This window comes from Malania oleifera, chromosome 6, assembly GCF_029873635.1.
Source record: "Malania oleifera isolate guangnan ecotype guangnan chromosome 6, ASM2987363v1, whole genome shotgun sequence".
NCBI lineage: Eukaryota > Viridiplantae > Streptophyta > Magnoliopsida > Santalales > Ximeniaceae > Malania > Malania oleifera.
In genome coordinates, this window is record NC_080422.1 from 72,986,073 (window position 1) to 73,009,965 (window position 23,893).

The 23,893-nt window shown below is 34.9% G+C and overlaps 1 protein-coding gene across 4 annotated transcripts; it reads left to right on the forward strand.

Moving 5' to 3' along the window:
- The first annotated feature begins 373 nt into the window (after window positions 1-373).
- Window positions 374-23,529, forward strand: LOC131158142 (uncharacterized). Of its 4 annotated transcripts, XM_058112785.1 has the most exons (10): window positions 499-1,042; window positions 1,183-1,551; window positions 6,066-6,146; window positions 16,537-16,601; window positions 17,693-17,808; window positions 19,156-19,262; window positions 19,727-19,776; window positions 19,898-19,980; window positions 20,062-20,154; window positions 22,918-23,529. In XM_058112785.1, the coding sequence occupies exons 3-10, from the start codon at window positions 6,089-6,091 to the stop codon at window positions 22,940-22,942; spliced, it is 597 nt and encodes a 198-aa protein (XP_057968768.1). In that variant the 5' UTR covers window positions 499-1,042; window positions 1,183-1,551; window positions 6,066-6,088; the 3' UTR covers window positions 22,943-23,529. The 4 variants fall into 4 exon arrangements, with proteins under 4 accessions (XP_057968771.1, XP_057968772.1, XP_057968768.1 ...); XM_058112788.1 differs by lacking the exons at window positions 499-1,042; window positions 22,918-23,529 and adding an exon at window positions 374-482 and having other exon boundaries at window positions 20,062-20,348; XM_058112786.1 differs by lacking the exon at window positions 22,918-23,529 and having other exon boundaries at window positions 20,062-20,348.
- The last annotated feature ends 364 nt before the right edge of the window (window positions 23,530-23,893 follow it).

Below are 23,893 nucleotides of genomic sequence, written 5' to 3' on the forward strand. Positions count from 1 at the left end.
GGGGGTGGGGGAGTGGATGGACCTGGTGAGGGTGAATGTGGAGGGATTGAAAGTCGTTTTGCCTTCCTAGATTAAAAGTCACTGGATGATGGAGCGATTTTTAGAACCCATCAAATGGGGAAATAAAGTTCCATCCGAACTTTTTTTGAATATTTTTAAATAAATTAAAATTAAAAATAGAAAAAACTCAACAAAAGGTCGTCCATCGGTAGGGGTGGCAAAACGGGTTCACGTGCTAAGTTTGGGTGGATTGAAAACAAGTCGAGTCGAGTCGAGTCGAGGATAAATGGATCACAACCGTATAAACCCTAACGTGCGGGTGGGTCACAGGTTACTCATTTACTTATTTTAAATTTTTAAAACAAAAAATTAAATTATCAAACACATCTCACATCTCTCAACAGTCAGCTCTCAGCTTCCAGCTCTCGGTTGGAGGAGGAGGAGGGGAGGAGAAAAAGAGGAAGAAGGAGCAGATTTTTAAGGTAAAAAATTAAACACATCTCTCATCTCTCATTTCTCATCTCTCGGTTGAAGCCTGAAAGAGGAGGAGGAGAAGAAGAGTAAGGAGCAGGACAACCCCTCCCGCCCTCCTGCGTTACGCTCTCACCTATCGGTATGAGCCCGGAGATGGCACCCTCATCCTCTTCCCCACTAAACGGCAAACCTCAAACGCATTTTTGAATCTTGATGTACCCCTTTGGCAAACCTAGATTTTCATCCCTTCCATTTTCAAATTTCTCAAACCCAAAATCAAGGAACACCGGAATCAAATCAGAACAAGCAGCAAAGAGTCACAATCAGAGCCGCCGGCTGCTGGGTGGGATGGATATGAGGGGGCTCTTCCTCTTGGGTCTCTGCGTGGTGCCTTCCGTCTTCGCCGCCTCCGCCAGTGTCGTCTTCAATGTGCACATGCCATGGTGTCATGGAGCAGCCGAGTAAGAGGACTGGAGGAGGCAGCCGCGGGGGCGAGCATAACCGGACCGAATTCGGTTGGTTTGGATCGAGTAATTTATAGTTCGGTTTAGCTCGGTTTTAGAATATGGTAATTTTGGGTATTCCGTTTCCGATTCGGTTTTAAATAATTTGTATTTCTGTTGACCAAATTATTCAATTTTTTAATTAATTAATAATTAAATATAAATTATTACATTATATTATCTATGATTTTAATTTTTATGCTAGGTTGGCCGCTGGGGGTCTATTCGGATTCAGCCATTCCTAAATCCCAATTTCCCATTTGCGTCTTCCCTCTTCCTCTACCCTCTTCCCTCTTCGGCTCTTCCCTTCCCAAGTTCGCAGTTCGCAAGTCGCAACTTCGCCGGCAGCTGGCACTCCCTGACTCCCGGTCCCAGTTCCCTTCAGCTTCACCTTCCCTTCTCAGTTCCCTTCCCGCTTCGCAGTTCGCACACAGTCGGCGACGGCGAGTTCGAACCTCCTGTGCCAGATCGGCAGAGCCAGTCTTCTCCTTCGGACTTCGGCTTCCACCTTCCCAACTTCGCAGCTCGCACTCTCGCAGACTCGCAGTACTCCTTCGGACCTTCCGTCCTTCAGGTTTTTCATCTTTCCGTTGTGTTCAAAACCCAAAAGTCTTTGCAGTTTGATGTTTATTGAAATTTTACAATATCCTACGATGAGCACAATGTGTTTGATTAAATGTATGAGAGAATATTTCCTCCAAATTGTTATATTCATGTTGATCAGTCTTCCTCTTTAAAATGGGCTTCTTTGTGTTATTTGTTTATAATTGTTTGAATGTTCATTGAATTTGAGTTTTGTTCCTTTTAATTTTTGTGTATTTGTGTTTTCTTACTTTTGTTGTACCCAAAGTCCAGTGCCCTGTTCTCTTCTTGTTCAGTTCTTCCCCGCTCTTACCAATAACCCTTGTTTTCGTATCCTGGAAAAGATTTTTGGTGTTGAGAATTTTTCTGATGAGTTGTCTTCATTAGTGGATGCAAAATTCTCTTCGAGTACAAAAGCATAAAATAAGGGATAGAAAGAAGATAAAAGGATGTAGGATGAATTTTTTTTTTGAGAATTACTTAGTTGTTTTAAGGGAGAGTTACTCATAATTAATTTTATTTGTTCGGTCTCGTATTTTTCGGTTAAATAGATCAATTTGGTCGGTTCGGTTATGGGGTGGAGGTAATCAAAATAATTCGGTTAATTGGCCGAACCGACCGATTGCACACCCCTAGCTGCGGCAAGAGGAATAAGATTTAGGGTTTTCTCATATGGGTTTGGGACCTTTGGGCTTTTAGGGGTTTGGGTCATTGTTTATTTGTTTTATAATTTTATTGAACATAAATCAAATAAATTGGTCCTCGACCCAAATCTGAATCGACCCGTTTATAAACGGGGGAGTCATGGGATGACCCGTTTATAAACGAGTTAACTTTCTTAAACTCGGACCTGTTTTAACCAAGCGGGTCACGGGTGACCAGTCAGGTTTGAACCCATTTTTCTAGGCATAGCCATCGGCCACACAATAGCCCTCAGCCCCCCGCGCTTAATCCCTCTAATCGCTTTAGTGATACCCTGTTGTCACAGCCCCTCCTACAATGCCGACTGGTAAACGTTACCAGGAATTGCAGCTTGCACGCCGCAGGATCAGGCCGCCGCCGCCGCCGCCTCGTGCTTCCCAGGCATTTGCACACTCGCACCACCTTGGCACTATCCAGGCTTCTCCCGCAACTTTGGAATCTTGGCCCTTAGGTAATCTCTCTCTCTCAGCCCTGATTGATCTTTTTGTGGTTGATTTATTTTTATTATTATTATAAAATTTGGATCTAAGTCAAAAATCATAGGCAAAAATCATTGTTCCCCCCTTTAGTTCAATGCTTGTTCAATCTTTCTAATCTTTTAGGGATTTCTGTCCATGCTTGGGAAACTAACAGTGACCAAATTGTTTACTACTGTTAAGAAAACTCTGAATCCCCTGTTGAGTTTGGCTTTTAACTTTAGAGCTGAGAAATGGGTTCCCTATTAATCAAGAGACTTCCTTGATTTCAGAATTTATGCATTGAAGGGTTCGCGTCTCACTCAAAATATGCACAAGACAATTCTTCTATGTTAGCATATTCAGTGAAGCCTTCCTTTTAGTGTGATTCTCAAACCTTTAAAATAACCTTCCATGACAAGTGTAGCAACAAAATCAAGTTTGAACGCTAAGCCAACATGGGTTATGTTAGAAACAAGAGGGATCCTTAGGGCCTGTTTGGTATTATTGTTGTTTTCTGTTTTTTATTTCTATTTCTCCACAATGAAGAAACATATTATAAAAATGTGTTTGTTTATATTGTTAGTTTTCTATTTCTGTTGTTGGTTTTTTGTTATTTGTCAAAAAACTGAAAACCAAATTTTATGATTTTTAGTTGTTTTGACTACTTGTTGCCAAATTTTTTAATATTTAGAACTATTTTTTTAGATTAAATTATTCCTTTTATACACTTTTAAATTAAAATCAAAATTAAATGATCATATGAATTTAAATATAATAAAAATAAAAATATATATAAATTTCAAAAAATAATAATCAAGCCAATTACAAAATAATTTTACTATTTTTTAGTTGTACTGTCTAATAAAACTTTTATTGTAAAGAAAATTTTGAAAGTAGAACAATTAAGTAAAATAATGTTAAAAAAATTATTATTATTATAGTAATATTTTAATGAGTATTATTTATAATTTTATTATTTTAATCATATTTTATAATATTATTTGTTGATGAAAATGAGCATTTTTTATTAAGTTTTTAATTTGTATTAATTATATAAATGTTAACAAAATAGGTTATTGGTTTCTAGTTTTTAGTTTCTTTTTTTGGTTTTGGTTTTCGTTTCTCTAATTTTTGACAGTGATATCAAACAATCCCTTAAATATCCACTTGAAAAAAAAGACGAATATATGGGGTTTGTTAGTTTTTTTTTGAAAAATATATTTTTATATCTTTTTGAAATGTAGAGATTTTTAGTTATTGGATATTAACCAAAAAATGAGTTAACTGAAATTTGGTTAATCACTTGGAATGGTTTGTAGGTGAACCATAACTTGTGGTTTGTTAATGGTTTATGCCTAGGTGGGGGCTATGGTGCTTGAGATGATAGGATGACTTGTGGGAGTTGGCGAAATGAAATGAATAACAACAACCTAGGTTCTGTTTTATTTTTTATTTTTGGGCCGATGAGTAAAAAAACATTGATGTTTTCATGTTTGGTTGGGTCATAGTAGTCAAAGGTGCAAGGCGCATTAAGGCTGAAAGGGTACTTGGAGCTGAGGCGCGAGGCGAAGGCACTCGCCTCACAAAGGTGAGGCACAAAATTATTAAATTTGTGCACATTTGCTATTTGATGGGTAATTAATATATGAAAACACATCAATAGTAATATCATAATTTAAAATGCCAAATATTCAATACCAAAACTTAAACACATAGAAATTATGGTAACTAGTACCAAGTTCCAAGTGAAACAAATATAGTTCAACATAAGTAATTACACATGCAAGAGTTCAAGCTTCAAATTAGAAAGGAAACAAAATTGCTAGGCCGAAGGCCCGAAAGCATCAACATAGTGGCTTAATGCAAGTTAATCTATAACTTGCCAAGAGTAGGATAGGAATTGAAAAGAAGAAGCAGAGTCGAAAAAGAAGAAGGCAACAACAATAGAAAAATACTAAAGAAGAAGATGAAGAAGAAGAAGAAGAAGAAGAAGAAGAAGACTTACTAGTTTGAAGCAGCCTGGCGAATCACGAAGACTGGCGATGGCGACTCAATGGCTCGAAGCCTCTCGCTTGTTCAAAGGCTCTAGCGAAGGCTCTCTTTCTAGCAGAAGGTTCGAAGACTCGAAGACGAATGTCATGCTGGTTCGAAGACTTGAACCTCGAAGACAAAAGGCTCTTGTGAAGACTCAAAGACGAAGGTTATGCTGGTTCGAAGGCTTGAACCTCAAAGACAAAGGGTTCTTCCGAAGGCTTGAAGAATCGACGGATTGAAGATGAAGGTGTTTCATGCTGGTTCGAAGGCTTGAGGACGAAAATTGTGCTGGTTTGAAGGCTCGAACTTGGAAGACGAAGGGCTCTTGTGATGGCTCTTTTGCTAGTGAAGGCTTGAAGACGTGAAGACAAAACCTGGACTGTTGGTTTTGTGTTGGTTCAAAGGCTCGAAGACTAAGCCTAGACCTGCTGGTTTGAGTTGAAGCTTGTGGCTAGGTCTAGGGCTAGGGCTGGTTGTTACGTTTTCTTTCTTAAAAGGTTAAAAAAAATGAAGTTAAAAGGTCAGATATCTGAGGCGCAACTCACTGCACCTGGAGCCTCAGTGTGCCTGCCTGCGCCTCTTGAAGGTCCCCTTGCCTCAACCTTGATGAGGCGCTAGCCTTGTCGCCCCACTGCACCTCGCGCCTAAGCGCGCTTTTGACTACTATGGGTTGGGTTGGTTTAGTTATCCTCGGGTTAAGAACACAGGACCCTAAATAGAATCAAAGAGATAGTTTTCATAAAAACAAAAGCTTCCATGAATTCTTAACATCAACTGTGTGGGTTGGTACTAGCAAGGGTGGACTGGATGGGTTGGGTAAGTGAGAAGGTTTTTTGAACATACGGTTAACACAAGTTGGTAGGAAGCCCTCCTATTATGGAAAATCTATAGATTTGTTAAAGGGATCCAGCCTTTCTCCTTGAGAACTTTTACTCATGTCACATAGGGGATTGTTTGTTGCTTTAATATCCTTTTTCATCTTCGAATTCCTTTTTTGGGGCACCACTGCACAGAAAATCTCCCTTTAGTTCATCACCACTTTATTTTCTTTGTTCTTTTGAGTTTTAAAATGCCATTCTTAAATTTTAGTTTTTTGACGGTTGTATGAAAGTATGAAACTTAATGTTGGTGTTGTCTTAATGCTTGGAATGTTTGTAGAGCCATGGATTTAAATTTTACACATTCTACCTTTTTAGTAGCTGATAAAATTGAGAGCATGGAAAGAATTTGGACTTGGTTCAATAAGGTTTTAAATCTCAGTTCTTGGACTCCCTTCTAATATTAGTATTTATATCTCTGTTTGTTGAATCAGGTTTATAGCAAGTTGCAAAGATCATGTTCATTTATAAACTTTCAAGAGCTGGAGTTCATATGTTGAAATGTCTCTCAAGAGGTACAGTTGATACATTTGCATTCATTGTTATACCATTTTTGTTATGGGAAATCTGTTCTCACTATGAAGTACCTGTGCCATAGCTTCTGTATGAAGCTATAACACCTAGAATTTTCATAAAGCTCTCTACTACCAAGATACAGTAAGTCAAGCCTATTGTTGAAGCAAACTAAAATGTTGCTTTGAAGCAACTCTCTCTCTCTCTCCCTCAAATACATGGGAAGGAATGACTCTAGATTTGTGGTGTGGAGAAGAAAGACTTTCCTTGAGGCTGAGAAGGAAGACTTGCTCATGTGTCTGAGTACGGAAGGAGTCACAGGACCTTAATCTTTCTGGATGTTCAAGAGATGTTTGATTGTGGCATAATTTTTGGAATGAAAAGGGGCTGTCTCCATGGTTTAGGAAATTGAAGAACAGTGATTGGTCTATATTTTTCTCTGCCTCAGGGCAAATAGAAATAAGAGGAAATTAGTGCTCACCCACATTTCACTAAAACTATTGAAATTTTGGGCTTCAATGAGACAATAGGAATGCTGATATTTGAGATCAGCAGTTTTCTCCCGCTTGTGAAAATGGGTGAATGTTTTCATGCACCTTCTCTGCACCACCCAGTTCTGCCTGCTGAACGTGTTTTTTGATTTTATGAGAAGACTGTTTCACATTGCTGCTGGTGCCATGACAAGAAGCCAAAACCACTTATTTTATGCTGCATTGAGTGCAGGATTGAGTTATTGTAAGCCCCAACTGAATGTGTGCTAATTGAGTGCATCGAAACCTGGGGAAAGCTCATTGATAAAACAGTGTATCCAGTTCCCTCTCCACATATGACCCTCATTTTGAACCTAAGGTTTTGACCAGCTTCTCTGTGGCCTTGGAGATCTTCTGCTAGGGAATAAAATTGATATTGAACCTTGCTTTGAGAACAAGTCACTTAAAATTGAAAATTTTAGAGATCAGATAAAGAATTGGTGGGAGGGGACTGAATTAAAATAGAGGAAGAGCTGAAAATATGGAATATAAAAGTTTTTGTTGATGTTCGCATGTACATTAGTGACCTTAACAAAAAGGAGGTGGTTTCCAGGCTGTCCAATGAAGATAGAGATAGTTTATTTATGTCTAGAAGTGAACTATTCAAAGTCATTCAGATGGGGATGTCTTGGAAATAAAAATCTTGGTCTTTAATGCTCATATTTCTTCTTGATCGGGAGGTGGAGGAGTTGTTTTCTTTGCAGGATGCCTTTTCCCCTTTTAGTGGAAGAGATTTTTGGCTGTGAATTTTGGATGGCTTAGGGATTTTTCAAGAAAATTGTTTTTGATCATCTGATTTTATCATTCGGGTTTTTTCCTCTTCACAACTGAACTTGGAAAAGCTATAGGCCCGTTTAGTTGTGGAAATCATTTCCTGTTTTTCATTTTTTAGTTTTCATAAAAGGACTATAAAAATTTTAGTTAATTTTTTAATTTTTCAAGATTCATTTTTAAAGGGTAGAAAATAAATAATTTGTTTAAATGTGCGAAATTTTTCGTTTTTTATTTCTATATTTCAAAACAATCGCAAAAAGATAACTTATTTTCCTTTTTTCCAAAATTTATATTTGTTAATATTTGGAATCATGGATTTTGGGATTTGGATTTATATGGATTTATAAGAAACTCTATACATAATCAACACAAATTAAAGTCCAAGATCCAAATTCCATGCTCCCATATACAAAGTAAATGTTAGAAATATGGAAAAATAATGAAAAGTTGTTTTCCAATTTTTCTATATACATTTGGAAAAATAGAAACAAGATATTTTTGTAATTATTTGGATGATTGAGAATAAAAATACAACTATTTCCACAAGAAAATACAGCCAAAATTGTTTATTGTTGTTCATTTATTTCATACAAATGTTGTAAAAAAAAAAAAAAAATTTACTATTTTTTTTGTAATTTTTTGTTAAGCTAAAATGGAAAATGAAAACTGTTTTCAACAACAATTTGGGCCCTAAAAGTTCCCTTAAATATTAAGAAGTTTATCAGGTTAGCAGTCCTTAATAGACTTTACACCTACACCAACACTCCGCTCTAGGGTAGGAGGCCTATAAAGCTTTATTATGGATATTTGTACCAGGTGTATTGATAGTGCTGAAAGTCATTTTGACCTATTTTTGCATCCCACATTTTTTTTCTTTTGCTTTGTTAAGTTGCTTATAGATCATTTAGTTCAGTGGAATAACTATTCATTGGAATAAGATGGAATATAGTTTAAATCTTAGGAATCAAGGGAATAGTTATTCCTTTTATATTCCTAATTATTTCATTGAACATGTACTAGGAAATGAATAGACATTCCCATTATGAAATTTGGGAATAGTTATTCCTTGTCTATGGACTCATAAAATGTTTCACATTATTATTTGCTTTATAGTAACAACATTTTTTCTTATATAACTAATTGTAACTAACCTAATAAAACTAATCTATTCCTAAGAATAGACCTTCCGCCCACTAAACGTAACCTTAATGTTTGCCAAGACTTGATAGAGGGTTTTTTGCTAACTTCTTTTAAAGGTTTTGGTAGGAGCATGACCATAAATTTCCGTGGAATTTTCAAAATTTCCACTTTCCACCGCCTTCAAAATTGAGATGGTAGGGAATTTTTGCCTGATGAAATTTCCATCAAAATTTCCACGAGTTGTCCAAAATTTATTGAAAGCTCAAAATTTCAGTGAAATTTGTTGAGATTTTAAATATAAAATAAAATTTCCTTGAGATTAAAAACCCAAATTGAAATTTCTTTCTTAATTAAGCTTTTCTTTTAAAATAGAAACTATCGCATGAAGAATATGAATGTTGTATTTCATACATTTGATTGAATGAAAATTTAAACTTAGATATTTGCTACAACATTTTAAATCTCCATTTATGTCTAAATTATATGTATTTATATGATAAAATAATACAACAATAATAACTAAACCAAGCCTTAGTCCTACTAAGTGGGTTTGGATATATGAATCCTTTTTCGCCAATTTATGCGATCATGGACCATTTCTTTTGATAGATTCAAGGATATTAAATCCTTACTATCTCCTCCCAAGTTATTTTAGGTCTACCCCTACCCCTTCTATTGCCCCCCACAGTATCTAAATCACTCTTCCTCACAGGTGTACTATAAGGCCTACGTTGCAAGTGTCCATACCATCTGAGTTGTCCCTCTCTTATCTTATCTTCTATAAGAGTTACACCTAACTTACCACGAATTTGTTCATTTCGTAATTTATCTTTCAATGTTATATCACTCATCCATCTAAGCATTCTGATCTTGACAACTTTTACTTTTTGGATATTATGTTTCTTCGTCGCCCAATATTCCGATCCATATAACATAGCTAGTCTTATAGCTTTCCTATAAAACTCTCCTTTCAATTTTAAGGGTATTCTACAATCACATAGCACACTTGAAGCACTTCTCCATTTTAACCAATCTGCTTTAACTCTATGCATTACATCATCTTCAATTTCTCCTTCAGCTTGCATAATAGATCCAAGGTATCGAAATCTACAAGTGCTATTTATTTCTTCATCATCAAGTTTAACTTTGTCTCCAATATTCCTCATATCATTACTAAAATTACATTTCATATATTTTGTTTTATTTCTACTTATCCTAAAGCCTCTAGATTCCAAAGCTTCTCTCCACAATTCTAATTCAGCCTCTACTCCGCCCCTAGTTTCGTCAATTAATACAGTATCATCTGCAAACAACATACACCATGCTTATTGAATATGCTTCATATGATTATTATATTACATTTATTGCACTTTATGCTTCATAAAAGAATTCCATGCTTTACTACTAATTTCCACCACTTTTAAATTGAAATTGAAATTATATCAAATTCAAAATTTCCATATAAATTATCAATTTCCATTGGAATTGTCATACTTTTGTAACCTCAAAATTTTAATTGAAGTCGAAATTTAAGATTTGGGGTTTCACCTTTGAAATCAAAATGGTTGTCAATTTCCATTTCACAAAATTTTTGTCAAAATTTCCAAGATTTTCCTAGACTTTTAGCATAATTTGTTGAAATTTAACTTCAAATGGAATTTCCCTGAAATTTAAGTTAGTGATTCAAAACCCAAATTGAAATTTCTCTATGAATTTTTCTTCTTTTCTTATTGAACAAGAAGGATGCCAATAGCTCTTAGTCTTTTGAAATAATGTGAAAAGTAAAACTTTGATATATGGTTTTAAATAACGGTCGCGACCATTACATAACGCCGTTACATAACGGTTTTTTGGGTTACCGATACTGTTACACATTGCGAAATCGGTGGGAAGAAAAATCACGGCCGTAGTAGCCGTTACAGATTGCAACCGTTATGTAAAGGCCGCTATAGTTGTTACGTAATTGCTACAGGACTGTTACACCAAAAAATTTATTGTATTTTTTACTTTTTCTTCTCACTTTTTCCATTTCTTTCATAAATCATTCTTAATATACCATGTCGCGAGAGGGGAAAAAGATTATAATGAGGATGACAATGATACAAAATTTACTATTTTTCAACTACTCACAATAATGCATTAATTAACAATTTGAAAAATACTAACTTGTTTGGAAAATATTTATTTTTATAATATTAGTAATATGATATTTATGTTTAATATTTTTCAACTTCAACCTTCTTTCTTTTCTAGCTATTTTATATTTGTATTATTTGTATGTCTCATGTGTCTAATAGATTAATGGAGTGTAATGTATTTTGTTCTATTAATTAATTTAGCACACATAAGAATTGATCACAGATAAGAACAATGAGAAGTCTAAATACACACACGTAATTTTTCTATCAATGGTGGTTTTAAACAAATGTAAACTTGTTGCCCTTACCAAATAACTTAGTTACTCGAACTAAAGGATCCAAAATAACCTAAAACTCTTTCTAAGAAGGGCTAAAAGCATAAAACATGCAAGTACGTTAATATGCACAAGGTTGTGCGTGCTTCAAAAAAATTCATGGCTGTTACACCCGCTTCCCATTATGTAACATCCACTACTCTTGCTTCCTGTTACATCGGTTACCATTAAGTTACACTACCTGCAACCGCGATTTAAAACCATGCTTTGATATTAGCGACAACATTTTATTTGACCATCTATGGCTAAAGTATCTGTGTTTGTATGACAAATTTTTTCTAATTGAGTTATAAATTTAATTTATATTAACTAATATGTGTAGTATCATTATTATATTACAATCATTGCACATTAGACACCACAAACCTGTCCTTAATGCATTTTATTTATAATATTTATTTCTAAATCTTGCATTATTATGTTTATTTTATAGTTTCTGAACTATCATCAAAGAATTCTATGATTTACTGCATTTTCCATCTTTTTCAAAAATAGAAATTGAAATTAGCATCAGCTTAAAAAATTTAATCAAAATTTTGTACTTTGGTAGCCTTAAAATTTTAATCGAAATAAAAATTTAGGACCTTGGGAATAAGGATACTAATAGATTATGAAATTGTGCTTTGTTTGCTGTTTTGTAGAGGGGTTTGGGTGGAAAGAAATGTATGCATTTTCAATGAAAAGGTTTTGACTTCACGATGCTTTGGGAGAGAATGGGATTCTATGATTTTGATTGGGCTTTTTCTACTTCTTGTTTCTTTCAAGGCTCTAAATTTTGACTAAGATTGGTGAGCTTTATTGATTTGATATTTTTTTATTCTTTTTTTTTTGATAAATCTTTTCATATCTTTTGGGGCATCACTATGAAAAATTATAGAAACGAGAACCAAAAATGAAAACAGAAAACTGTCAAGCTATTTGGTGCTATTATTGAAACTGAAAACTTGTTTTCAATGTTTTTCAATTTAAAAGATTGCAATGGAGACAAAGCTTTGGGGTGGGATGCCTTTATCTCGTCTTTCTTCCAAGCTGGTTTAATGTGGTTAAACAAACGTAATGAACCTCTCTGAAGGTTTCCATGAGAATAATAGTTTCATAGAAACCTTGCATTCCACCTTTATTGCCTTAATTCCGAAAAAAAGGGGTTACAAATTTAAATGATTTTTAACCTATCAGTCTTGTACTCTTGTGGGAAGTGTTTACATGTTAATCTCCAAGGATGTATGCTCATGTTAAAAAGGCAGTTGGAAAATTCATCTTACCATACCAAAATGTGTTTGGGGAAGGAAGATAAATTATAATGCAACACTGATTGCCTTAGAGATTTTGATACTCTGCTCAAACGAGGGAGGAAGAGAAGTTGTTTGCAATCTTGGCATGGAGAAGGCTTTTGACCATGGTTGTTGGGATTCACCTATATGTTGGAAAAATGAGATATGATGATAGTGGCAAAAGTGGATTAGATATTCTCTCTATCTCAGCTTTCTCCATTCTTATTAATGGATGCCCTTCCAGTTAGGCCTTTGACAAAGGAATCCCTTATCCCCGTGTATTAATTTTGGTAATTAAAGTTCTTAGTTTCTATGCTTTGTAAAACTACTGAAGAGGGACTTTTTAAAGATCTTAGTGTGGATAGAATTGGCTGAGAAATTAGAGTTTCACACTCACCTTTTGCAGATGACAATTATTTTTTGAGGGGAAGAAGTTGATCAAGTTATTAACCTTGCATTTGTTCTCTGTTTAGTAGCTGTCATTGACTCATTAGGCAGAAGGTCAATTTGTTGAAAAGCAAGCTCACCCCACTTAGAGATGGAGTGGAGCTGAAGAGCATCTTCTAGCTGGGATTTTAAGCTGCAAGCTTGGGTCTTTCCTGTGCACCATTTCAGTGATTTAGTCTCCCTCCTGGGTATAGATCCAAAGAGGAGTATTTGGGATGCCATTGTGGTGAGATTTGAGAAGTGGTTGGCTGGAAAAGATATCGCATTTGAAAAGTTAGAAGACTCACTCTTATGAAGAGCACTCTTTCTAACCCCCCTGTTTACTTCAGTCCCTCCTTTCAATCTGTTTTTTTGGTTGCCACAAGACTTGCAGACATTTGAAAGAGATTCTCTTGGGGTAGAATGTATGAGGATTTCAAGATTTCAAATTCATTTAGTCAAATGGGAGGTTGTCAGTTGTCAATCAACAAATTTAAATTGGGGGCTTGGGCATTAAGTCCCTTCACCTGTTTAAAAAGATACTCTTTGGAAAATTGATTTGGTGATTCACGACAGAAAATGGTCGTTTGTGGAGGAAGGTTATTGGTGCTAAATTTGACTGAACACTATGGGTGGATCTCTAAGGAAAGAACTGAGTCCTATGGAGTGTGGGTTTGGAAATGGATATGAAAAAGGTGGAAGGCGTTCTTTGCTTTGATTCTCTTTTAGGTGAGGAATGGCAGTAGCTTCCTTTCCTTTTAGCATAACCATGGGATGTCCCTCTGAAAAATCAGTTCACAGACCTCTTCTGGTCTGTGACAGGAAGCCTTAATTAGCTCTTATTTTTCCTCCACTGTTGGGGATATGGCCTAGAACATTTTCTTCTGGGGAGGAATGTGTAGGACTGGAAGTTGGAAACCTTCGCTAACCTCTTTGATAAGATTCATGGAGTGTGGATTGAAAAGGAAGGCCAAGGCAGACTGAAGTGGAAGTTGAGTAGCAGCGGCTGTTTTAAGGTTAAATCTTATTAATCTTGCAAAAGAAAATTGTGCAATTTTGGGGACCAACTTTCCTTGGAAAGCTATCTGGAAGGCAATGCATCTTCTTCTTCTCCATTTTTTTTTTTTTTTGCGTGGGATTGTGAAGGTACTAGGAAATTGGTGTTGACTATTGACAACCTTCAAAAAAGAAAAAAATTCCTGGGTAGCAGTTTTTTACCCTTTTTTTATTTGTGGAAAATGCGGCTGAATCAGTGAGCTACATCTTATTACACTGTTCCTGGAGAAGGAACTTGTGGGATTTGGCTCTCACTTGTTAATTTATCTTGGGCAGCAGCTTGGTTGGTTTGTGGAAGAACTTTGGGCTTGATTTGGTATTAGTACTTGTATAGTTGCAGCTGTTGCATACGGAGAAAAAAAGCCTTTAATTTTTATCACTCAATTTGTTGGGCAGTGTGGAGAGAGAAGTTGAAGGACACTTGAAGGACCTGAAACATCTTATTCTCAAAGATAGGTGGTTCAACCGTTCAAGACACTTTTTGTGCGTTTAAGTGTTCAACAACAACCTTTTGACAAATACAGTGTTGTAGATTTTGGATTTCTTGTCTTGTACATGATACTGTATGTTTTGAGTTGGCACCACCTTGATACCCTTTAATGGATGTCTTTTTCCTATCCAAAAAATAAAAAATTCTCCTCAAACAGTTTCTATCTTGCTTCTTCATTCATCTTTTGCGATTTACCATCTCTTTGTCATCTTCTTTGAATATTTATAATGAAGTGAAACTTTTTGCATTGGGTGCATAGTTGGAAAAAGATTGAAACACTTTGCATTCATCTCCTTCAGTTAGTTTGTGAGATATGATTGATGTGATTGTAAACAGAAGCTGCTTTATTGGCATTAGAATTTTAATGGCTGCATTCTATATTCTAAATTCTTAAAATTTTAATGATCTATTGTGTATATTGGAAATCGTGGAATAATATGAACATGCAGCAAAGGCCCCCCCCCTCCCCGTCCCCCCCCCTTTTTTTAAATGGATTTGTACTTAACAAGTATGTTGACTTCATATTGCTAATTTTTAGTAATCTAGATGTTTTATTATTTATGAGGTTTCATAATTAATGAAAATTTATTGGTCTCAAATTGAATGAAATTTCTAGTTCACAGCTTTGGGATTGGACAAATGTCATGCCATTGGAAAAAAAAAATGCACGAGGATGAAGGAGAGAATGGCGTATCCTAGAAGCCCTTGTTAATTGATTCTTAATTGGAAGTCACAGGGTGATGCATGTTGGGTTGTTAGGAGCAATTGTGGTATCTTACCACCACCCAATGCTTGAGAATCTCATTCTAAAAGAAAGCTTTCATTCAAGATAGTTGGGAGACCTTCTCAAAGTTTTGCTTGAATTCTTTGAAAATGGTGTGGTAGGGAAGAGTATGAATTCTACTTTTATTACCTAGTTGCCCAAAAAATATTGTGTGGTTAAGGTCAAGAATTGTAGTCCAATTAGCTTAGTAACTAGTGTCTGTAAGATATTGACTAAGGTGTTATCTAAGAGATTGGCTACAGTTTTGGATGGTAGTATATTTTTTTAGCAAGAGTGCTTTTATTGGTGATAGACATATCCTAGATGCTGCCAACTAATGAGGTGTTTGAAGATGCTGTTTGAAGATACAAGGGGTCTTGTGTTGAAATTAGATTTTGAGAAAGCTGTCGACCATGTTGCTCGAATCTGTTCATGTTCATTGTGGAGTGATAGAAGGGTTTGGAGTTTAGATCCTTTTGGAGAATTCTCTTGTAAATATTTTTTCCTACTTGACTAGTGACTCTACTGCAGTCCTTTTGCTTTATATCCTCTGATTTGGAAAGCTAAAGCTGCCTTAAAAATAAAAGCTTTTATTTGGAGTGGGATACTTGAAAGAATTAATACCAATGATTTGCTTGAGAAAAGAAGACCTAATTAGGCCTTGCCACCTGACATTTGTGTCCTTTGTTTGAGGAATGGAGAGAGTTGTGTACATTTGGGAGAAATCTTATTGAGAGCGATATTAATGAGTGGCTCTTTTGACCATGTTGCTCGAATCTATTCATGTTCATTTGTGGATAAAAGGTTTGTCTTGTAAATCTTTTTTCTCCTACTTGACTAGTGACTACTGTGGGTCCTTTTGCTTTATGTCCTTTGATTTGGAAAGCTAAAGCTCCCTCAAAACTAAAAGCTTTTATTTGGAGTGGGATACTTGAAAGAATTAATACCAATGATTTGATTTAGAAAAGAATACCTAATAAGGCCTTGTCACCTGATGTTTGTGCCCCTTTGTTTGAGAAATGGAGAGTTGCACACATATATTTCTTCATTGTTTTTCATGTTGGCTGTTTGGAATAAATCATTTGGTGTATTTGGTGAAAATTGGGTTTCTCCTTGTTTTTTCGTATTTTATTTTCTTTTCTCTTTTTATTTTTTTAATGTACGTTCTTCTCTCTTTTGATACAATTCGTTTATTAAAAAAAATTTTTTTGGTCATCCGGTATCATTGGAAATTTCTTTGTATATTTCATGCCATGCTTCTTCTCTTGCCTTGTCAGAATAATTTTTATATATTTGAAGGTGTTAGCCTTTCCTGTTACATGAATAACTGCAGGACCTTTGTAATAAGGAATTTGTACTCACTTATATATTTTCAACATAATTTATTTCTGATTTGTTTACATTTTACCTTTTTTCAGATGTTGACTCATGCCTTTTCCCTATTATTTGAACTACTTGTATTTTGGCAGGTAAATCTTCATTTTTGAATAGAAGAGGATGTCAAAGGCCTCATGGTCATTTTTTGCCACCTCTGGTAGGAATTTTGTTATCTTACATTATTATGTAATTTTATGGTAATATTCTCCATATGCTTCATCTTTCATGGAAATAATCAGAAGCTTCTTTATGATCATGCATCAAAGTGTTTTGAATAATATTATTTTACAGTTAATCAAATATTATTCAGTTATCTGCTCTGGAAATCTGGGTGGTTAGTATTTTTCTGCTGTAGTGCTTGCTGTTGCAGAAGTTCCAACATTAGGTGTTGGAGTTTGAAATAGAGAAACCTGCAATCTTCTGCATTTTTTTAGGACAAAAAGTAATACAAAAAAGAAAGCATTTTTAGTGATGGAACGATTTAATACATTCCTCTGTTTCCAGTGGAAGCAGTATGGTCAAGATTGTTCCATTTTCTTGAGGATATAGAATATTATGTGAACCTTAATTATAGATACAGGGTTTAGATGATAGGTAGTCTTCATTCCTCTAAGAATGTCTTATAATATATTTTATTATTATGTTTATAGTTACATGATTTACGTTGCTCTATTTCATAGTGCCTTGGGGCTTTCATAATACTTACGCCTGTGGTTGTAGATATAGGCTTATATGTGAGCCTTTAATGTATGACAACTATCATGAAATTTTTATAATAATTTTGCAATTCTACAAAAATAATATGAAAAAATATGAAATCAAAATAGTGACAATATCTGGTCAGCATTTCTGGATAATTTGGAAAAGTTCAAGAATAAATACTTTTTAATTAAAAGTTTATTAAGGAAGTTGATATTGCCTCAGGAATTTTGTGAATTTATTGGGCATTGTAAGCAGGATATGGAAATTGTCATGGACAATTATATTCTGCAGTGTTAAATCATATTACGTGACTGATAAAGAAAGTTGCATTTAATCAATGATTGCTAGAACTTAAGTGTGGTTTTCATGATGACATGGGCGGTTTGATCTATTCTTGAACTATATTATTACCTTTTTTTACTTGCCGCTGTGTGTGCTTTGGGGAGGGAGTGCATCTTTCTGTGTGGTGTTTGTGTCTATTTACCCAGTTTCTTCTTCTTCTAATTATTTAAAAATTTACTGTCTTTCCCTTGTTCTTTGGAACAGTTTGAACTGCACCCAGAAACAAGGGTTTCTCAATTTGCCATATCACAGAAGCATCGTTATTTTTGTACAACAGCTGCTGACAGCTCCTGTGAGGAAGGAAATGAACAGAAAGAAACGTAAGTTCATATGAGTTCCCATGCGCAGTTGCATGAAAATAGCATTCACTAGTATTGCACTAGTCTCTATGCTTCTAGTAAAATATTTTCTAACTGACCTGTAAACAAAGAATTTTCTTGGAAGATGTTATTTCTGGCCATCCATTTTATGCTTTCAACCGTTCAGGGATAATATTCCTATTTAGTGGCTTACAAACGATTTTCTTGCAAGAATAACATGCATCATCGTCATAGTTTATTTTTTTTGGATAATTTATATTGAAATGAGCTTTGCTCCCAATATTCAAGTAGCACAAAATTTGTGACCTTCAGCTTAAACCTCTAAGTTCTCCAGTGTCTATAAATCTCTTCTTGTTGTGTTAGGAATGAACAACAAGTCATGAACAAATAAACTAATGAAGATACCGATTGTTGTTTCAAAGACTTCACCTGCTTTGTTTATTTGAAAAATTCAAGAATAAATTATGCACAGAATAGGAAGTGAATTGTCTCGATATCACTGAGGCAACTCATGTGCCAACTTGGCAATATTGAATTTCGTGTATAAATTGCCCCATTTTTGTTACTGAAATAAGCTCCCTAGTGCTGACTTGAATATCAAAAAGATGGATTTGATTGAGGAAAATCAGAGTGCTGTTTCTTTTTGATGGTCAAACTTGCTTGGTTTGTCATATTTTATTTTACTTTATTTTTTCTTGTTTTTTTTCTTTTGGGGTGGGGGGTGGTGTGGGGCTTCAAGTGTTATTCATTGTGATTAATGCTCATTTTGTCTTGCTTTTAAATTTCCTTTTTTTTTTTTTTTTTTTTTTTTTTTTATGAATTTTAAATTTATAGAAAATTTTAAAAATTGTAATCTCGTCTAAATTTGTTGATCCAAGATATCAATTTGATTCACGGTCCTTGGATCCATTACCATAATGCTATGATAGATTTTCCTTTTGTATTTTACGTTTTAAAATTCTATTTCAAAATGTAAAAAATGTAGGCCGAATTTTGTTTTTTAAACTAAATTTTGTATATGTTGATTCATTTAAATTACTGATATTCATATTCCTATTGTTGACAAATGCAAGAATTACAGTACTGACCTTTTCACTCATTTTGAACTATGTTCTACATTTTTATCATATTATGATTGATATGAATGTTTCTTTTTGCTTTTTGACTTTAAAATTTTATCTTTCATTATCATTTTTTTTTTTAAATTGAGTCATTTTTTCCATTGTCAGTTACGTTGCTTATAAGTTATAACCATGACCATCATCCTTTGTGAAGCCTGTTTCCATCCTTCAGATTACACTTGGATTATCCTGATGCGTCTTATGATTCAGATGCTTAATTGTGCAGAATATCCGTGACATTTGTTGACAAGGATGGAGAGGAAAAGCACATTAAGGTTCCCATTGGAATGTCTATGCTAGAGGCAGCTCATGAAAATGACATTGAACTTGAAGGCAAGTATGCTAATGTATTAGTTGAATTTTTGGATACATTTTCCATGGCCTTTTTTTTTCCCTCTCTCTTTTCTGCAAATATATTATTTTCATATCACCACAGAAGTTATTAATCTTTGGATAATTTACATTGTTGAAATCCATATGCTAAAGTTTGACCATTTCAGACGCTGCTGTTCTTGGGGTGCATGATGAAAACTGTAGCATAGTTAACTGTCCACGTTTTCCATTCTTTTAATGTTGCACGTCATTATTGGCTTACTGAATGCATACTTCCTCTATAGAACTACCTGTAAGAGAGTTTTTCTTCCTTCTGTTCTGTTGCCGTTGCACTTGGCTGAAAAGTGTACATGCTGCACAAAGTAAATGATGAGTTTTTACTCATGAATTAGTCTTTAGGTTCTTGACTTAAATATGAATTTGTTACTACAAAGAACATAAAATGATTTTTTAATGTATTTTAGGTGCATGTGAAGGCTCACTTGCTTGTTCCACATGCCATGTGATTGTAATGGTAAGTTATTAACTACTCATATTGTTAAATAAATGTCTTTTCTTTTTCATTTTTTGGTGCATTTTCATGAAGATAGACAATATTCAGTTAGGGAATAAGCAACTTTAGAATGTCTTGGCAGGACATGGAGTACTACAATAAGTTAGAAGACCCAACTGATGAAGAGAATGACATGCTGGATCTGGCTTTTGGGCTTACAGAAACGTGGGTATCCTTATCTGAAACCTGCAGCATGTTTGTGCTTTATGTTGAACCTAGATTTAATACTCTGTTTGGGATTTGCAGATCACGTCTGGGTTGTCAAGTGATTGCAAAACCTGAACTTGATGGAATTCGTGTAGCCCTTCCTGCTGCCACTAGAAACTTTGCTGTTGATGGGTATGTTCCTAAGCCGCATTAAATGTGATACAGGAATACTGAAAAATATACTTTTGAGTGTAAAGGATACAATCCTCCCAGTTTTGTAGATTTAGTGTTTCACTAATTAGCAGATATTTATTGTTAACTAGTTACCATATTGACAATGAGTTTTGCTCCTTAAATTTCTAAATAATGCGCATGACCTCCATTTTTCACATTCTGTGTTAAGGGGAATGCTTCCTGATTGTGACAACTTGCAGTAGCTTACTAATAGTCTTTTGTCATGTTTAGACGGAAATTCTCTTTGATATTGGATTAATTCCCTTTTAACTGCTGAGTTTGTTGATATGTTTTAAGGGGGCGCCTAGTTCACTGAGTGAAAAACTATTCCCAGGCAATTGGGAATCTCATTCCCAGGAATGAGATTGCCTGCTTTATGGAAATATTTTTATTTGCTTTGCATTGCAAGATTTCCGAAATGTACGCAGGATGCCCATCTATTGTTTTGTGCAATGTGGGAATCCTGACAAGCATTTAAAAAAGATGACCATTATACCTTGACCTATATGAACAATATGCAAAAGAGTAATCATATTTTCAGCATAAAAAATTAGTAAGAAATATGTTCAAAATTAAAACCATGTCCTAAAAAACTTGGCCATCATAAATAAAAAAATTCAACACTTACAATCCAATTAACTGAAATAATTGGTTTTTTTTTTTTTTTTGGGTGGGGGGAGGGGAGGGGGAGCAATATGGTCTCAAAATTCAAACCACTATTATATTATTGTGACAAGAAGATTTTTACTTCCATTTTTTTATTGATTTATATTTTTAAATTGTAATAAGTTATAATTTTAAATTTAATAATAATGTGTAATAGTAGTACTATATTATCAGGCCACCAATGTCCAACCGGCTAAAAAATAGTGGGGGCAATTTAGTCCCCAAAATAGGATTCCCATGGGATTATTCCCGTGAAACTTACCCATGGTGGAACGTGGAATAGGAATACCCCTGTTTTGTAATAGTGGGAGTCCTTCATTTTCTAGGAATTGTGAGATTACCTGCTTCTGCGCCTCATCAGATTCCAGTCCCAAACAAACATGGGAATGGGACATTTCTGGCAGTGTTAAAAGATGCTGTGAACCTAATGTCCCCTTAGTATCACATTTTTCAGAAGGGCAATTATTTTGATGTCTTTAGCAAGTCTTTTTCTGTTTTTCCTCTGTGCCGCTTCTTCCTTGCTTTCAAGTCATAAAGATGATGTCTTGTCAGATACTTGCTAGGGTTGCCCAAATCTTTAATTTTAAAATCAGACTGAATAAATGACAATATCTATTAGTTCTTGAGGCTCTTTCGTGTTATTCTTGTTTCCTTTCTGTTTTGTTGCCAAATTTTAAGATAATATTATAAAATTAATGTAGCTATTTCTTGTTGCTTGTGCAAGTTGGGAACGCAATTTGTTGATTTCCTATTTCCAATTCTTCTCGTTCCATGCCTCTTGCCAAATTATAAGCTCATATTCTGTAATTAATTTGGGTCTCCCTTCTTGTTTTTGCAAGCTAGAAATTTCCGATGGCAAAGTGCAGGCTGATGAACTTTGGATTCTAGTTCTGAAATTAAACGATTTTATGCTCCTAGTGGCACTGAATTGGGAAACTAGACTGATGAAATTGAGTATATGACACTCTATGGATCAACCTTTTCAAAAGAATAATTGACCTCTTAGGTGGGAATGAATATTGTTGTGAAAGGTCAAAATTAACTTGACTAAAAAATTATATAAGAAAGCAACTAGTGAACCTAAACTAAGGGCTTTTGATGTCTTTTTTCATAAATTATGCACGAAGTTTGGGGAGTAAGACCAGTGAGGGCAAAATAAAGGAAGGTTAATTGGATCATGTTAAACTTCTTATAGGCGGATTAGGGTGTTTTTTTTTTTTTGTAAAAAAAGTAAGAAACTTTGTTAGCTCAACTAGAGGGCGGAGGGTGAAATAATTGTAAAATGGTAGTGTTATTTTGAAAAATAGTTTTAAAGAAAACCATAAAACTGATTTAAAGGTAAATGAAGCTACTCTAATGAGGGCAGGAGTTACTGATCTTTCAGTATAGTTATGGCATCTTAAATTAGGGAATTATTAAAAACAGAAAGCAACAATATGCACGGCTGTGTGAGCTGATGGAATTCTAATTGAGGTGTGGAAGTGCAGGGTGATCCCAGACTAGAATCCTAGCCTTCTTTATTTGACAAGAGATTGAGACCTAGAAAGATGCCTAATGATTGGAGGAAAGCACTTTAGCTCTTTTATATAGGAATAAAGATGATGATATTTGAATTTGTATTAGATGTCATGGAATTAAACTAAAAATTCATGCAACACAACTGCAGTGGAGAGTGATTGTCAAGATAGTATGACATGAAATAATTATAGTGTGAAATATATTTGATGTCATGCATGGAAGATTTATCATCGTAATTATTTTTTCTGATTTCTCAGTAATCAGTTTCTCCTTTGCCTAACATGGTAACTGAACAAAAGTGACTTGCTGGTCACTTTGCTTTTCCAATGCCCCATCTGGTATATGCATCATTCTACAAAAGATGTTCGTAAAATACCTGTTGCATTTAAGGGGGAAGTTCTTTTGAAAGTTATTATCCATGTTATGCTTTATGACAAAATATTTAGTTACGAAACAACATAGGGAGAAATGAATATGACTGAATTAAGGAGGTTAAGGTGGATGAATGACAACACTTCCAACTTTTCAAGCATACAGGACCAACCAACTAGTGGTAGGATGAAGATGAAAAGAGAAGTATAGTTGAGGCAGAAGGAAGATGAAATCACCAAGAAATTATTCGACGGCAGAGCATGATGATGAAAAGGATTGAGCTGAGTTAGTTAACGAGTTGCTTGTGAAGATGTGGGAGGATGGATTGCTTGGTATAGAAGCTAGCTAATATAATCCTCCTAATTTCAGATTCTGAAATTGAAGAGCCGTATTTTTTAACATTTCCTGAAAAACATTCATTAAAAGGCTTGAAAAGGAGGAATAATTTGTGTCAACAGACAGCTAGAAGTTGTACTTAAAGGTTATGAACTTGTACCAGCATGTTAGGGTTTCACTTTGGTCAGCAGTTCCTTGCCTCAAGCATTTTGGTTGGTAGAGCCTGGTTTACTGGCGGAGATGGTTTTTGGTTTTGTTGATGTTGAGCGCTTTGACTTGTTTGGTTTTGTGGTTAAGGTTAGATTGCTTGGTTTTCCAACAAATTTGAGATTGAAACATAGAAAATAGAAACAGGCAGATGGGGTATTATTCCCCCATGACTTTCTGTGCTTAGATTTGCTTGATCATGAAGGATTTATATGAAACTCCATAAGGTCCAAAGACTTGGGTTCATTTGTAGGTATTATATGTCACTCTCATTGAACCACCTGCTTGCACAATGTTCAGCGCCCAAGAGCAAACCATTGAAGTGGGTCCAGTTTAAGAGATTTCTACTGAACTCTCTTTTATATCTCTGGTTGGTATGTAGATTTCAGCTACATGCTTAGATTGCTGCTTAAGAAATCATCCGAGACTGTTTCCAAGTACAATCCTAGTACAAGTAGTACTAGGACATGCTTGATAGTAAGCTCATATTTTATCCAAGTAGAGCAGAGAATTTTGGGTAGTCCTCTAGGCCTCCTAAGCATGGATGGTGGTGATCTTGTTCTACTCACACGCTGACATGTGGATCTTGGGTCTGATA